General features: G+C 37.8%; 1 protein-coding gene across 6 annotated transcripts in view; it reads left to right on the forward strand.

The window, feature by feature from the left end:
• The window catches only part of Slc26a7 (solute carrier family 26 member 7), a 122,058-nt gene extending 107,093 nt beyond the window's left edge, over positions 1–14,965 (forward strand). For 5 of the 6 annotated variants that reach the window (XM_029476358.1, XM_029476361.1, XM_021160580.3 and 2 more), the window contains 4 exons: positions 6,884–6,984; positions 10,754–10,808; positions 10,895–10,998; positions 11,901–14,965. In XM_029476358.1, the coding sequence (XP_029332218.1) occupies positions 6,884–6,984; positions 10,754–10,808; positions 10,895–10,998; positions 11,901–11,936 (296 nt within the window). In that variant the 3' untranslated portion in view covers positions 11,937–14,965. Of the gene's footprint in view, positions 1–6,883; positions 6,985–10,753; positions 10,809–10,894; positions 10,999–11,900 lie in introns of those variants that run through there. The other variant, XR_015047452.1, reaches the window with a different exon arrangement.
• Positions 14,966–15,260: the final 295 nt, after the last annotated feature.

A 15,260-nucleotide genomic window follows, 5' to 3' on the forward strand; every position in this document is an offset into this window, starting at 1 on the left:
TCCCCTTTTCTCTCCATTGGCCCTCTCCCTTGAGGGTTTTCCGTGTTCTTCAGTTAGAATCCCCCTGTCCATCTCCCACCTCTTCCCATCCCTGTTTTTTTTCTTCTACTTTTATCATGTTTAATATTCCAAATAGATTTTAAAAACTAGTTGAATGCACATTACTTTTACCTTCAGAAAATATCATGTATATTTAAGAGGCATTTAACTATTATCAATTATTTTGATGACTTAACAATGTCAATACTGAGTTGCACATTTTATTTATTTATTTATTTATTTTATTACATATTTTCCTCAATTACATTTCCAATGCTATCCCAAAAGTCCCCCACATCCTCCCCCCTACTTCCCTACCCACCCATTCCCAATTTTTTTTTTTTGGCCCTGGCGTTCCCCTGTACTGGGGCATATAAAGTTTGCATGTCCAATGGGCCTCTCTTTCCAGTGATGGCCGACTAGGCCATCTTTTGATACATATGCAGCTAGAATCAAGAGCTCCGGGGTACTGGTTAGTTCATAATGTTGTTCCACCTACAGGGTTGCAGATCTCTTTACCTCCTTGGATACTTTCTCTAGCTCCTCCATTAGGGGCCCTGTGATCCATCCAATAGCTGGCTGTGAGCATCCACTTACGTGTTTGCTAGGCCCCGGCCTAGTGTCACAAGAGACAGCTATATCAGGGTCCTTTCAGCAAACGCTTGCTAGTGTATGCAGTGGTGTCATCGTTTGGAGGCTAATTATGGGATGGATCCCTGGATATGGCAGTCTCTAGATGGTCCATCCTTTTGTCTCAGTTCCAAACCTTGTCTCTGTAACTCCTTCCATGGGTAATTGTTTCCAATTCTAAGAAGGGGCAAAGTGTCCACACTTTGGTCTTCATTCTTCTTCAGTTTCATGTGTTTTACAAATTGTCTCTTATATCTCGGGTATACTAAGTTTCTGGGCTAATATCCACTTATCAGTGAGTAAATATCATTTGAGTTCTTTTGTGATTGTGTTACCTCACTCAGGATGATGCCCTCCAGGTCCAACCATTTGCCTAGGAATTTCCTTGCCAGCATCTGCTGTCACCTGAATTTTTGATCTTAGCCATTCTGACTGGTGTGAGATGGAATCTCAGGGTTGTTTTGATTTGCATTTCTCTGATGATAAAGGATGTTGAACATTTTTTCAGGTGCTTCTCAGCCATTCGGTATTCCTCAGGTGAGAATACTTTGTTTAGCTCTGAGCCCCATTTTTAATGGGGTTATTTGATTTTCTGGAGTCCACCTTCTTGAGTTCTTTATATATATTGGATATTAGTCCTCTATCTGATTTAAGATAGGTAAAGATCCTCTCCCAATCTGTTCGTGGCCTTTTTGTCTTATTGATGGTGTCTTTTGCCTTGCAGAAGCTTTGCAGTTTCATGAGGTCCCATTTGTCAATCCTCGATCTTACAGCACAAGCCATTGCTGTTCTATTCAGGAATTTTTCCCCCTGTGCCCATATCTTCGAGGCTCTTCCCCACTTTCTCCTCTATAAGTTTCAGTGTCTCTGGTTTTATGTGAAGTTCCTTGGTCCACTTAGATTTGACCTTAATACAAGGAGATAGGAATGGAACAATTCGCATTCTTCTACATGATAACAACCAGTTGTGCCAGCACCATTTGTTGAAAATGCTGTCTTTCTTCCACTGGATGGTTTTAGCTCCCTTGTCGAAGATCAAGTGACCATAAGTGTGTGGGTTCATTTCTGGGTCTTCAATTCTATTCCATTGGTCTACTTGTCTGTCACTATACCAGTACCATGCAGTTTTTATCACAATTGCTCTGTAGTAAAGCTTTAGGTCAGGCATGGTGATTCCACCAGAGGTTCTTTTATCTTTGAGAAGAGTTTTTGCTATCCTAGGTTTTTTGTTGTTCCAGATGAATTTGCAGATTGCACTTTCTAATTCGTTGAAGAATTGAGTTAGAATTTTGATGGGGATTGCATTGAATCTGTAGATTGCTTTTGGCAAGATAGCCATTTTTACAATGTTGATCCTGCCAATCCATGAGCATGGGAGATCTTTCCATTTTCTGAGGTCTTCTTTAATTTCTTTCTTCAGAGACTTGAAATTTTTATCATACAGATCTTTAAAAAGAGACTGTTGAGTTCCTAGACTTGGACTGATAGGCAGTTGTGAGTTACCCTAGAATGGGTGCTAGGAATCAAACTCAGGCCCTGTGCAAGAATAGGACAGGCTCTTCATCACTAAGACATCTCTTCTGCCCCTAAGTTGTAAATTTTTATTAGAACAAAGTTTAGAACAAGAAAATAACCCTAGAGTCTCAATGCTTTTGGAAATTAGTAAATAAACCTTATAATTATATATTATCATAAGAAGAAATCACAGTAGAAAATGGAGAAAAGGGTAGACTATAAGGGAAGTGCATATAAAATATATGGGTACTGATAGAAAACTTATATATTTCACGTATTACCTTCCTTGTTCACTTCTTTGGATACCCCAGTTTATCCTTAATCCTCATCAATTTATTTCTCTTCCTCCTCTTCTCCTGCCCAACCTTATTTAGTCACATCATTATGCTCCCACTTTTCTAAGCCTTCTATGGCCTTGCTCTCAGTTTCATCACTAAAATCTCTTCCTAGTTTCACAACCCTTGTATCACTTCTTGTGACCCCCTGTCCTTAATCACATTCAAAATAGGTCAATATGACTTTAAGATTGTTTTTCTTGTTGTTGATGATGTGTTATGAGTCAAATTATGATGCTATAGCTTAGAACTTCAAACAGGAAACAACAGTATTCAGGGGTGTGTTTATAAAGGAATTTGTATTTGATCATGAGCATAGGAAATTAAATGTGATATGCAGACACCTAGGAGACTTTCAGCAGATGTAAGGGATACAGAACAGGACTCAAGTGACCCAACCAAAATGAGACATCAAGACAGAAAAGCAGTGGGAAAGAAGACAAAAGTCAAAGATTTTCTTCAACAGCCTTTTCAGATGCACAGTTGGCATGCAACAGAATAAAAAACCCTATAAGACTAGTTACATACATTAGAAGATAAATGCCAGGCAGTGGCGGTGCATGCCTGGAATCCCACCACCCACTAGGCAGAGGCAGATGGATCTCTGAGTTTAAAGCCAACCTGGTCTACAGAGTAACGTCCAGGACATCCAAGGCTACATTGGAAACAAGCAAACAAACAAAAACAAACACCAAAAAATTAGAAGATGGAAGCCACAACATTTTTTAAAATGAAAACCATAATTGTCCAACTCGTAAAGGGATCTTCTAGAAGTATGTTTAGTAGTTTAGGTCGTCTGATGATAGTGTTAGCAGAGTCCTGTAGAGCTCTTGCCACGGTGAACCTGCTGAGTGGTTTCTACCACTTGTTCCACTTTAGAAAACATCCAGGTTCCCTCTGGGTCTCACAACTCTTTCTTCTTTTCATTCATGCAGTTTTCATGTCATTACTCACCTGGCAAATATGTCACATACTCTTTTAATCCTAGGGAATAGGAAGAGGTAACATATATTCAATGTTTATGGAAGTAGGCCTGGCTTCTGATGTCATGGACTTCAAACTTTCAGCAGGCTTCCATCCTTCTGAAATTCTTCCCCTTCTCATAACCCCCAAATAAAAAACTAAGGTATATAAATGTGTATTAGTGTTGTTGTAATTATCCTAAGCTCAGTGGTTTAACGCAGCACACAGTTATTAGATTATACTGAGACAGAAGTTCAGCCTGAGTCTCATGAGCATGGCACTGGAGCTATGGTTAGAGTATGCTCCTTTTTGGAAGCTCTACAGGAAAATCCCCAGTCCCTTTCCAACTTGGCCCATCTGTGTTCCTTGGTTCATGCTCACATTACTATTCAAGCCAATAGAGGGATCTTCAGGTCTCTCTCTGATCTCTTCTTCATCATATCTTCTCTGACTGAATCTCCAGACACTTGGATAATCTGGGATAATTTTCCCATACTGGCATCCTGAATTTAACCAAATTTACAAAGTTCTTGTTGCTCTGTAAGGTAACATATTCATTCACAGGCAGACTTTGGAAGTGTTTGCCTGTGTGGGGAGGGAGGGCATTGCTTTGTTTCTGGCTCTTTCATAGCACTGTATGTATACCTTCTCCAGCGTTATGACCTCTCAGTGTGCTGAAGGCAGCCACCCCATCACTGTTCACCCCTGCACGTGCATTCCCTAACAGGGTGCTGAAATATACAGCACATCTGTGTTAACTGACTGCTGGAATTAGTAAAAGACCAGACCGGTTAGTGGAAGGTTTAATAGGCACCCACTTTTCTGAAGAGAATATTGTTGTTTGTTCAAAGTGTTTCTTTCTCCTCTTATTCCTTTAAAAATGAGAGAGATAATTCTGTTTCTCAATAGTTAATTGATACCAATACAAAATACTTTTTAAAATTACAAGTGACTCACAGACTGTCAGGAGTCTTTTGAAGTAAATGGAAAGCACTCCTAAATTATGCAACTATGAATATTTTTTAATTAAAAGGGTTAATGAATATTCCACAGGAAAGAGCTGTCTTCCACAGTCTGCATTTAATTGCCCATCCACACCTGATGGTTAATGTCTTTCTGAAACATTGTATTTTGTAGATAAAGCCCACCATTTACCACATGCCCTGTGGGGATAGATTAGTCGTCTCCTCTGCACATGCTCCAAGCGTACCTCATTTGCTTAAGGCAGGCTATTAGCTGTGCATTCTCTTATCAAGGATGCTGTGACTTGTATTGTGTTAGCTGATTTGCTTAGAACCTTGGAATGCAAGGTCATATCCATGAATGAGTTCAGTGACAGGGCAGAGGAGATATGGGTAAAAGAAAATTATTTTTATATTTGGAAGATTTCAGAAATGCCCCTTGTATTTAAATTTTCATTTGAGTGAATGAGAAACTTCACCATTAGGATTTTATTTTTGTTTAAATAAAGTGCTATGAATGAATTTATTTGAAATAGCTTATATTAATAATTATCCACAAATGTAAAGATGAGCATTTTGTTTTGATTTGTTTTATTTTGAATGGCCTGAAAATGTGCACATTTGATGACAATAAGGCAAAAAGATAAATCCTGTATAAAAATAAAAGAGGAAATGAACCAGGGTACAGATTGACTCTGTAACAGCATATAATTCAATCTGTACATTGAATCAATAACAACATAAATTATAGAAAATTTGCAAGATAACAAGAATGTAGAATACAGTTTGACAGTGAAATAGATATGGCAGAGTTGAAGAGAGAAAATAAACTTTCTTAAAATTATCCCAATGCCAGTTTTAGTCATTTAGCCAGCATTATCATCAATCTCTCTATTAATCAATACACAGATTGCTTTCATTGTAGTAGTTTTAAGTTCAAAATTTCAAATACAATTGTAGTAGTATCTAACCAAAATTTATAAGCCATCCTAACACTTAATTTGACTTCAGTAGACACATTTATCATGATTGCATAAACCCCTTGCTCTGACTATATATTGAAGTGCCCCAAATGATGCCTATGGTTTATAGACTTAAAAAAAAAACCTATATAAATTTTTGAGGAAAATTAATGTATTGACATGTTCTCTATGTCAAACAATTTATTTTAAGTTATAGTTTATTGGTATAAAATCTTATTTGTAAATACTACTATTGTGCTTTAGCAAAGTATGAAAACATATATATACAAGTAACATTACATAGACTGAGCAGGATATATTTAGGAATGTATATGACAACAATTAATGAAAAAGATGCCATGAATTTGAAAGAGAACAAGAAGGGGTGTGTAGGAGGGCTAGTAAGAAGGAAAAAGAAGAGAGAGACGATGCAATTATATTATAACCTCCAAAATAAAGAAAAAGTAAAGAAGATATTGAGATATGAGAAAACCTTATAATTCATTAGTTATCTATTTTTAGAGTTAAATATTTAATTTTTCTGAAGACAATTTTTAGCAAAAATTGTATGTTGTTGCTCAATTTTAACAGAACAATACTGAACACGAATAGAATTGACACAGTTTTCACACCAGTTCTGTCATCACTGTCATCTTAAATTCCAACACCAAATATTTCCAAGGTTTAATCATTCACTTCAATCGAGGTTATTGGGCAATAAAAGTATCCACCTTTAGGCACTGATTGTCCTGGTATCTCCTTACCAATTTTTGGGACAGGCTATATGGGGTAGAGTTGTAACACTTGCCTATGCCTAAAGTGTATATACATTTCTACCATGTCTGATCACTAAGAGTGGAGCTGGAAGGATACATACCCATATGAGTTGTTTCTAACCTACTATTACTTTAAAGAAGACACTTAGTTTTTTGTTTTCTAAAACCAGTATGTTGAAAGGATTTCCATAGGAAATGTATACAAATACTAAACAATAGGTTAGTGTTGCTCAGTGGGTTGTTACTGTTTTTTGTAGGGCTAGTGATGGTAATGGGGCTTTGTGCATGCAGGTTTACTGAGAATTAACTGAAAATTAATGTTAACACAGATTGCTTCCAAAGCTGTGGAGTGCTCCCAAGCATTGGACTTTTGCTTTCATGTATAAACTGAAGTGCATGAGCCCCAGACATCCCCAAACAGGGCTCTCATTCTGGACCTACCAGCAGAAGAAGCTGTTGATGTGGATAGCACACCATGCACAGTATCTACAATGTGCTTAGAGTTAACTTGCTACATATCATTTCAGACTCATTTAAATTTCCCCAGCCAGTCTTAAAAAAATTAGTAACTAACTGAATTTTAAAAATGAAAACGGGCAGAATTACCATTAGACGCGAGGACACTGTTTCTTTGCTACTGTTCAGCCAGGTCAGCTGCAGAAATCTGATCGTTCTAACTAGAGTTTCTGTGTCTCCTGCAGAAGAGGCTTCCCAGCCGTGCTCCAGTGAGAAGTGTTCTTTGGTCCTGAATTGCAGCGGCTTGACCTTTTTTGACTACACAGGAGTCTCTACGCTTGTTGAGGTATCTGTTCATCCTGGGTCAGGCCTGATTACTTACCGCTCTTCAGCTGGCAGAAGTATTCCTCAGCCACCTTGGCTACAGAGTCGTAAACCCCTTTCCCACAAAAGACATAGAATTCTGTGCCTTTACTACAGTGTTGCAAAAGAGCCTATCAGGATTCTAGGCACATAGGATAGGGGGTCAAACTTGGACTGAAATTTGAGTATTATTGGACATAGTATCTGCCAGAAAGTGAATGTTTAGTGCTTTTAGAATGGAGAAAAACCTCTTGGGGTGTAGCTGCATCACCCAGAGAATTCTCCTGAACTTCACCTCAGCCTGCCTGATTCACCACTGAGGCTGCTGCATTCACCCCCTACCCCACCTAATGCTGCGGTTGGGAATCGCTTTGTAATGGACACTTGAATCATACGAGGAGGAGGTCCCTTTTTCTTTCATTTTATCTGAATTATTTTTAAAGTGTTGTGTTAGCTCTGGGGCACTGGTTCAGTAACAGAGCTCTGATTAGTAATCAAAACCATGGTTTTAATCCCCCAAGTAAACATATAAATAACCAGAAAAAAATGGATTGATGGAATTCAGATCGACCGAGATCCTATATATCTTCTATCTCTTCATTTGTATCATAAAATTTACTTTGAGAGTTCCCACCGTTCACATTCCAGAACTATCAGGGCAAACTGAGTGTCTGTCCAGGAGGCTGGGAACAGAAATGCTTGGTGGGAAAGTGGTGATCCTGAGGGCATCTGGGAATCATGCTGGATCTGTCCCGGGCCTGCACTGTGCTAGGGAATCAGCCCATTTGTTTAAATCTTGGTAGCTGCTTTGTGGAAACGAGGAGATGATTCTAAGAACGGAAGGTATTTAGAAAGCAAATCAAGGTGCACATCAAGGTTTGTAAGAACCACGGTGCTGCTGTTCTTGAGCTACTTTTACATTTTTAGCTGAAATGATTACTTGCCCACTCTAGATGTTTGAAGACACGGCCTAGAATGGGTTAAGAGGAAGACAAGGGACCTGATGCCCTTTGGTTGTGTTTGAAGGCTGATAGTTAAGAGGAATAAAGCCGTCCAGGCAGGGAAGCGTGCCAGTGAATGGAGGTTGTTGCTTTTGTTTTCTACCTGACTCATCATAATGGCTTAAACGGTCTCCATGCTGCATTAGGACAACTGACGTCCTTTTAAATTGTCAGGAAAACTGTACTTGCACTTGGCATGCTATTTTTTGCTGTATACACAAAGCTGGCAATGTTGTACCTGTTTTCATTTTTTCTCCTTATTACTGCATGGTTTATTGCCTCATGGCTACATTAGAATTTGTGTTAAGCACATAGGCTTTAAGGATAGAAAGATTTTAGATTCACACATCAGCCAGATACTAGTTCTGTGCCTGGAGCTAAATTCTGTCTTTCTTTTCTTTTCCTTTCCTTTCTTTTCTTTTCTTTTCTTTTCTTTTCTTTTCTTTTCTTTTCTTTTCTTTTCTTTTCTTTTCTTTTTTTTCTTTCTTTTCTTTCTCCTCTCCTCTCCTCTCCTCTCCTCTCCTCTCCTCTCCTCTCCTCTCCTCTCCTCTCCTCTCCTCTCCTCTCCTCTCCTCTCCTCTCCTCTCCCCTCCCCTCCCCTCTCCTCTCCTCTCCTCTCCCCTCCCCTCCCCTCCCCTCCCCTCCCCTCCCCTCCCCTCTCCTCCCCTCCCCTCCCCTCCCTTCCCCTCCCCTCCCCTCCCCTCCGCTCCCTTTTCTTTTTCCTTTCCTTTCCTTTCCTTTCCTTTCCTTTCCTTTCCTTTCCTTTCCTTTCCTTTCCTTTCCTTTCCTTTCCTTTCCTTTCCTTTCCTTTCCTTTCCTTTCCTTTCCTTTCTCCTCTCTTCCCCCCATCCCTCACCATGTGGTTATTTGAGTGAATGTGGCTACATGAATGACATGGTGCATGTGTGTATGTCAAAGGAGAAACACAGGACTCAGTGCTGGCTTTCAACCTTGTTTGAGACAGTATGTGTTTGTCATATGCCAGGTAGCTGACATATGATAGGGACTTTTCCTGTCTCTGCCCCATCCCTCTGTATTGACAGGAGCAGTGGGCTGTTCTCTTTTTCTGTACTGTTTTAGGTTTGTTTGGAGGGCTCAAAATCAGGTCTTGGTGTGTTTGTGACAAGAGCTTTACCTACTGAGCCATCTCCCCAGCCCTCATCTGTTTGCTTTTCTATAAACTAGAAGTAAAGAGCTCTCCCCTTCTTCACATTGTGACTTCATAGGAAACACCCAGTAAAGCGTGGAAGTGGTCGGCACAGTTAGTAAGCATGCAGCAATGCTAACATCTATTATTATATTTCTTGCTTTAAAAAGTCATGACTTGAGCTAGTGAGATGCCTTGGTAGATAAAGGGTTTTGCCAGGCAAGACTGACAACCTGAGTTGATTCCCCAGAACCTGCATAAGCATGAATCATTCCACAACAGAGTTTCGTTTTGTTGGTTGTTCTTTTAATTTCCAATATGTGCTGTTGTATGCTCATGTATGAACACAAATGTACATATAATAATAACACATACATACATACATACATACACATATCACCTGATTTATATATACATATATGTATAGCGAGTTTTAAGACCATTTCTTAAAAGGGCAAATATTTTTGCAAGCACTATTATTTCTTAGTTCCAGCTACCCTGAGAAAAAGTTTGGAGCCATGAGCAGCAGGGCCTGACCAGCTACGCCAGTTTCTCTGTTGTTTAGGAACCCTCTAGATTGTGTACTGAGCAACTTCAGCACTAAGAGCATTGATGTTGGAGTTGTGGAGGGAAGGGAGCTGGATGCCTTGTACTTATTCTTTTGCCAGTGTTGGGCAGATCGGTGAACTGGAGATTGTCTTTGTCAACATCAATGGGCCATCCATAACAGCAATGTGTTTGAGTTCCCTTGGGCCAAAGAAAAAGTCAAACACCAAGAGGTCACTTTGAATTAATCACATTAACTTAAAGAAATGGAAGCCACTTATTGAATGTCAAAGTCAGAGCCTGTAGTTTATTTTTGTTGTTGTTGTTGTTTTTCATTTATACTCACCTCTGATTAATCCACAGTTCTCACTTTTCAAAAAGGACTTCTGATGGAGAAAGATGAGAGAAATGATGTATCATGTAGCATACATGCTTAGAATACATTCTAGATTGTATTGTAATTGCAGCTGTCCATGTTTTGTATATAGGAAATATCACTGTCATATAACCGGTTCCATCCAACTATAAATGAAACTTTACATGCATGCTTAGCCAGATTTCATGCTCTTAGTCTGCTTTTGGTGAATTAAAATCACTGGCTCCTAAATTATTTCTGGCTAAGTTGTCTAGAAGGTAAGAGTCAAGGCCTTAGTCTGCCTGTGCATGAATTCGACTCTTCCACTTGGTGCACCAAGTATGAAAGTTAGCAGGCTAGCATCCTTCATCACCTCCACGGGCTGGTTCTGGACTTTCCATAAAAGATGTTGACAGCAGTCCTCTCTCATTTTTACAAGGAAGCAAAGATTATGTTTTCATTTTTCTAAAGAAATGGTAATAGGAGCAGCTAAATTTAGTCTCTGTAGAATATTTCAATGTGAATCCTTTCGAGAGTGCTGGGCACGTCCTTAACTGTGTAACAATGCCTCCCTCTGGTGGTTTGATTTCAGAAATGTTTCTTCATTTGTTTTCCCAAGAGTTCTCCCTTTCCCAAAGCCTGGTTCTTCCCTCTAGTCTGCTACCCAGCACTAACCATGTGTCTGCTCTTTTCCTTCTTCCAGCTCTACCTTGATTGCAAGAGCAGGAGTGTGGATGTGTTCTTAGCCAACTGTACAGGTAAGACGGTGTTGTCAGCTACCATCAGATGAGTCCTCTCAGCTGCTTCATGTGTCTTTACATATCCTGTGCCTTCTTCTTTGCAGCATCCTTGATAAAAGCAATGACATACTATGGAGACCTAGACACTGAAAAACCAATTTTTTTTGACTCGGTACCTGCTGCAATAAGTATCATCCAATCAAATAAGGTGAGTTGGTTAAGTTAGGGAACAAGAGTTTTGTAGGAAAAACTGGAATACATCATTGTTGGAAGTTTTATAAGGTTCTCTTCTCACTGATCTCTAAGAAGAAAAAAAAAATCTATGAATAACCCTTGCCTCTGCATCTGACACATTTACTTTAAAAGGAATAATTCCATTCCATTTTATGGGCAAGTTATGAACAACTGTTAAATAATTTGAATCTTCTAATGTTGTCCTGGCTTAGAGAATTTGATGATCACCTTAGCTTTAATCTAAGATCCACTGTCCTGGAATTTGACCTTGGAGCTCTCCAATGCAAATACTAAATATCAATTTTAAATAAATTTTGTGCTCAGATACTCATGTCAGTAGGCTTATTTATAGTCATCTTTTGGAGCATCATTTATGGCTTGTGGTGGTCACGTGACTATAAGTACGCAAATTACTGTGCAATATTGGGCTTTTGTTAATGATTTTGTAATGATTCCCACAGTCGTGGTTTCCAGCAATGTCGCTGTAGCTCTGAGTCATTTTGCCTTTCGCCATTACCGGGCAGCATTAGCGCTTCCCACGGGACTGAGCTCATCTTCAGTCAGAACAGTAACACTATCATTATTATTATGTACGTGCACTGAGTACCTACTGCATTCTAGAATATTCTAAAGCTCTCAGACATATTAATTAAATTTGCCAGTGCATGTGAGATAGGGATTCTTACTCAGCCAATTTTTAGAAGTAGGAAAACAAAGGCCAAGTCCAGTATTTGGCTGGTTTCAAAGTCAGTCGCTGGGCATGGGATATGGAGCTTTGTTACTGATGGGTGTGGCTTATGTTACTGCTGCTCTTTCATTGCAGTGCAGATTATGAGGTAAGTGAGTAATATGTGATTCTTTTTTCTTCTTTTTTAGAATTTGAGCAAGGCCAGTGACCACAGTGAAGTCTGAGACCCATGTGTTGAAGTGCACGCCTCATCTTTGGCAGCTGCCCCAAAGAGGCCAGATCCTGGCATTTTGCACACATTTTGGTGTATATACAGTATATCACTCAGTAAGAATGATATGACTTGGCAACTGCATAGCCACTGGCCAAGACTTGCTGACCTTCTATTTTTTTCTAATTTTTCTTAATAAACAGATTCATTTAGTTATTTCATATAGGCATCAATATGCATTTAGCTTTAGTTTACTGAACAGTAAACATGCTTTTATTTCCTGTTATGAGAGTATTTTGTATGGTATTATTTCTTTTTTGTTGTAAGCTAACAAGTGGAGAAACACTTTTTTTCAGAAATGGTTTGGATTATTTATAATCCATTTGTAAAAAATATTACATCATCTAGTTAAAAAAAAGAGTGTTAGCAAATGTGCCATTTCTCCATAGTTTTTATCCCAACGTTATTTAAACATCAGTAAGACAAAGTACCACCTTATACAGTGAAAAGTGAAATCTACAGATATAAAGCAGCTGAGAAAAAAGACAACATAAAAGTTATTAATGTCAATGCCCATCAACACAATCACTCTGACAATATTCATGTGTTCAACTATGAGTTCATATGTGGAAGAAAACTGGTGTTTTAGTAAAACCAAGTTCGTGACATTAATCTGTTGAGTTGTGGATACTGGAAACCATTTGTGTGTACAATCAGATAATTCTGACTACTGCATTGCCACACAAAAGATATTCTGCTTTCAGACTTATTTTATTGCAACCAGAGAATATGAGAATTTGATATATAATTATTTCACAGATATGATCTTTTCAATAACAAAATATCATAAGTAGAATGCTTTTGTGCTTTTGGATACAAGATTAACCTTTAGAAATTTTGAATTTTCTACTTGAGATATAAAAAGTCAGTAAAATGTAATCTGTTTTTAATCTATACTGAGATAGATATATGGCAGATAGAACAACAGACAGAGAGACAGAAGACAGGTAGGCAACAGACAGACAGATGACAGATAGATCTCCATGGTATGTTTTCCATTTTCTTTTGTTAGAGGTGAGCTTGAATGTGATTATCTGTAAATTTGCTCAAATAATACGATAATGTACAACACTAATGGCCAGACATGAGTTTAAACTTTTTTCATGCTTGTATATTTTATTTTTAACTATATACAACTATGAGATCTAACAATTTTCTAATAAATTGTCTTATATATGAAGCCATAGATTAAATTATGCTTTATTCTTAATGGTATCTAAACTATTATACAAACTTACTAACACTGTCAGAAAACAAAAAACAGATCCTACAAAAAAGAGTTTGAAAAACAAGTTAAAAATAGAAATTAAACATTGGCCTTCTAGTGTGGTGCTTATGGGCATCTGTAAGAGCAAATTCTAACTCCTGTCCAAGTGACAGACTGGAATATTTCTTAGGCAATGCAAAGCAAACATTCACATGATCCACCATTTTAACACCTCAGTCTTTGGTAGGATGAAATAATAAATGAAGATGCCAAAAATAGTGTTCCAAATTTTCATGGTCATTTTCATTTTTACTGAAACAAATTAAAAAGAACAGTCTTGGTTCCCAAAATCACTTCAATCTCTTTGTCACGTATTGGGGTAGTGCCAAGTAAGGTGACCAGTATTGTTTACAGATGCTTTTCTAAGGAAAAGTTGAGGGGAACTTAGGAATAATTTCCTTATAAAAAGGAGTCTTATTCTGTACCACCCACTTTCATCTTGTTAATGGTACACGGTGGTGATATTCTTCATCCCCAATCCATTGGACTCTATCATATAATCATGAGTCATGCTGAGCCAAGAAAAGAAATATATTATGGTACATGTAAAGTGATATTTTGCTCTACAAGTTTGGCCTTAATTAAACTCATGAATTATAGGCATTTTTAATTTTTTGTAGACTATGAACCCTGGCTGATATTGAAGTCATCATTGCTGTATGGTTTATTCTGTTTTGTTGTTAATGCTCAGACAGTATTGTCTGAGAAATTACATCTGAGTGCATTTAAGTATTTAGAGTATAAGTTTAATGCATAGAAAGTTAACCCCATTAATTTCAGTATCAAACATTGTTACAGTCAAAGACAAGGAAGACCAAACCACACACTTTAAAAGTCCACTGCTCTGTAGTTTATGCCAAGACCACAATGACTCTTTACCCCAAGAAAGTCTCTTGACTTAAGTTCTGAGACTCCAAAGACTGCACATAAGTGTTAGACATACAAGTGTTTATCTCAAAGCAGAAGCAGAGAAAGCAGAAGCTACAACGTGGCTCTAGTGTTGCAATGTTTTCTATAAGCCCACTGACCGTATGGGGCCATGTTATTTTTATATGATAAACTACTCCCATAGAACTTACTATAGTCAAATAACATTAAAAAAAAACTGACCTATACAAGTGTTAAGAACCTAATATGACAGACATGAAATATGTAACTAGGAAAAACTGTTAACATTAAACATCACATTTATGCAAATTAAATGCCCTTAAAATTTTGCCATTTGTCTTTCATTTTAAAGGTTATTTGCCCTCAATTATATAATTTCAGTGTTATAAAGTTTAGCTTAAACTCCTTTGCAATAATTTATTTGACAGAACTCCATTCTAAAACCATGCAATGTAATGAGAATAGAGATCTTTCCTTTTTAATGAAAACATTAGCATGTTAATACCCCGTATGAATAATGCCTGACATTCAACAATTGTGGAAATATGTTGGTATGTTGCTGAACATACATACACCTCTGAAATGCCAGTTCTGCATCCTGTGGGTAGATGATCACATATGCTTTCTGGCAGCGAGTTTATTGCCAGATTTTAAACAGGGAGTTAGTTATGTGGTGCTTGTGGCGCTTTCAGAACCCAAAGATTTGTAGTCTGGAATCATGTAGTCTCATATGCTGCACTTATTTTTATATTTTTCAATGCAGTTAATTATTGTTTTTATATAATTATTTGTACTAACTCAGCATGGAACAACCAATTTACATGGAAATAAATTGAAATATGTTAACTACAATTCTTAAGTGGGGTTGTGTCTATTATTTCTGAGTATTTAGCCCCCTGCAAAAAAAATAATACATACTGCTTTCCAGCTCTGACTACTGAACAGTGCATGTTCATTATTCCTAGCAATTTGTTCTTATAAAATTTCAGCCTGGGCCTGTAAACTCTGTGCCTTGATTTATGCACTACTGAAAGGGGTGTGTTTTTGTTTTTCTGGTTTTCTGGGTTTTTTTGTTTTGTTTTGTTTTCCCTTTTTTGGTGTTTTGCTAATGCTTCAGTTGCA

The sequence above is a fragment of the Mus caroli genome, unplaced genomic scaffold (genome assembly GCF_978045245.1).
Source record: "Mus caroli unplaced genomic scaffold, Mus_caroli_1 scaffold_6, whole genome shotgun sequence".
Classification (NCBI taxonomy): Eukaryota; Metazoa; Chordata; class Mammalia; order Rodentia; family Muridae; genus Mus; species Mus caroli.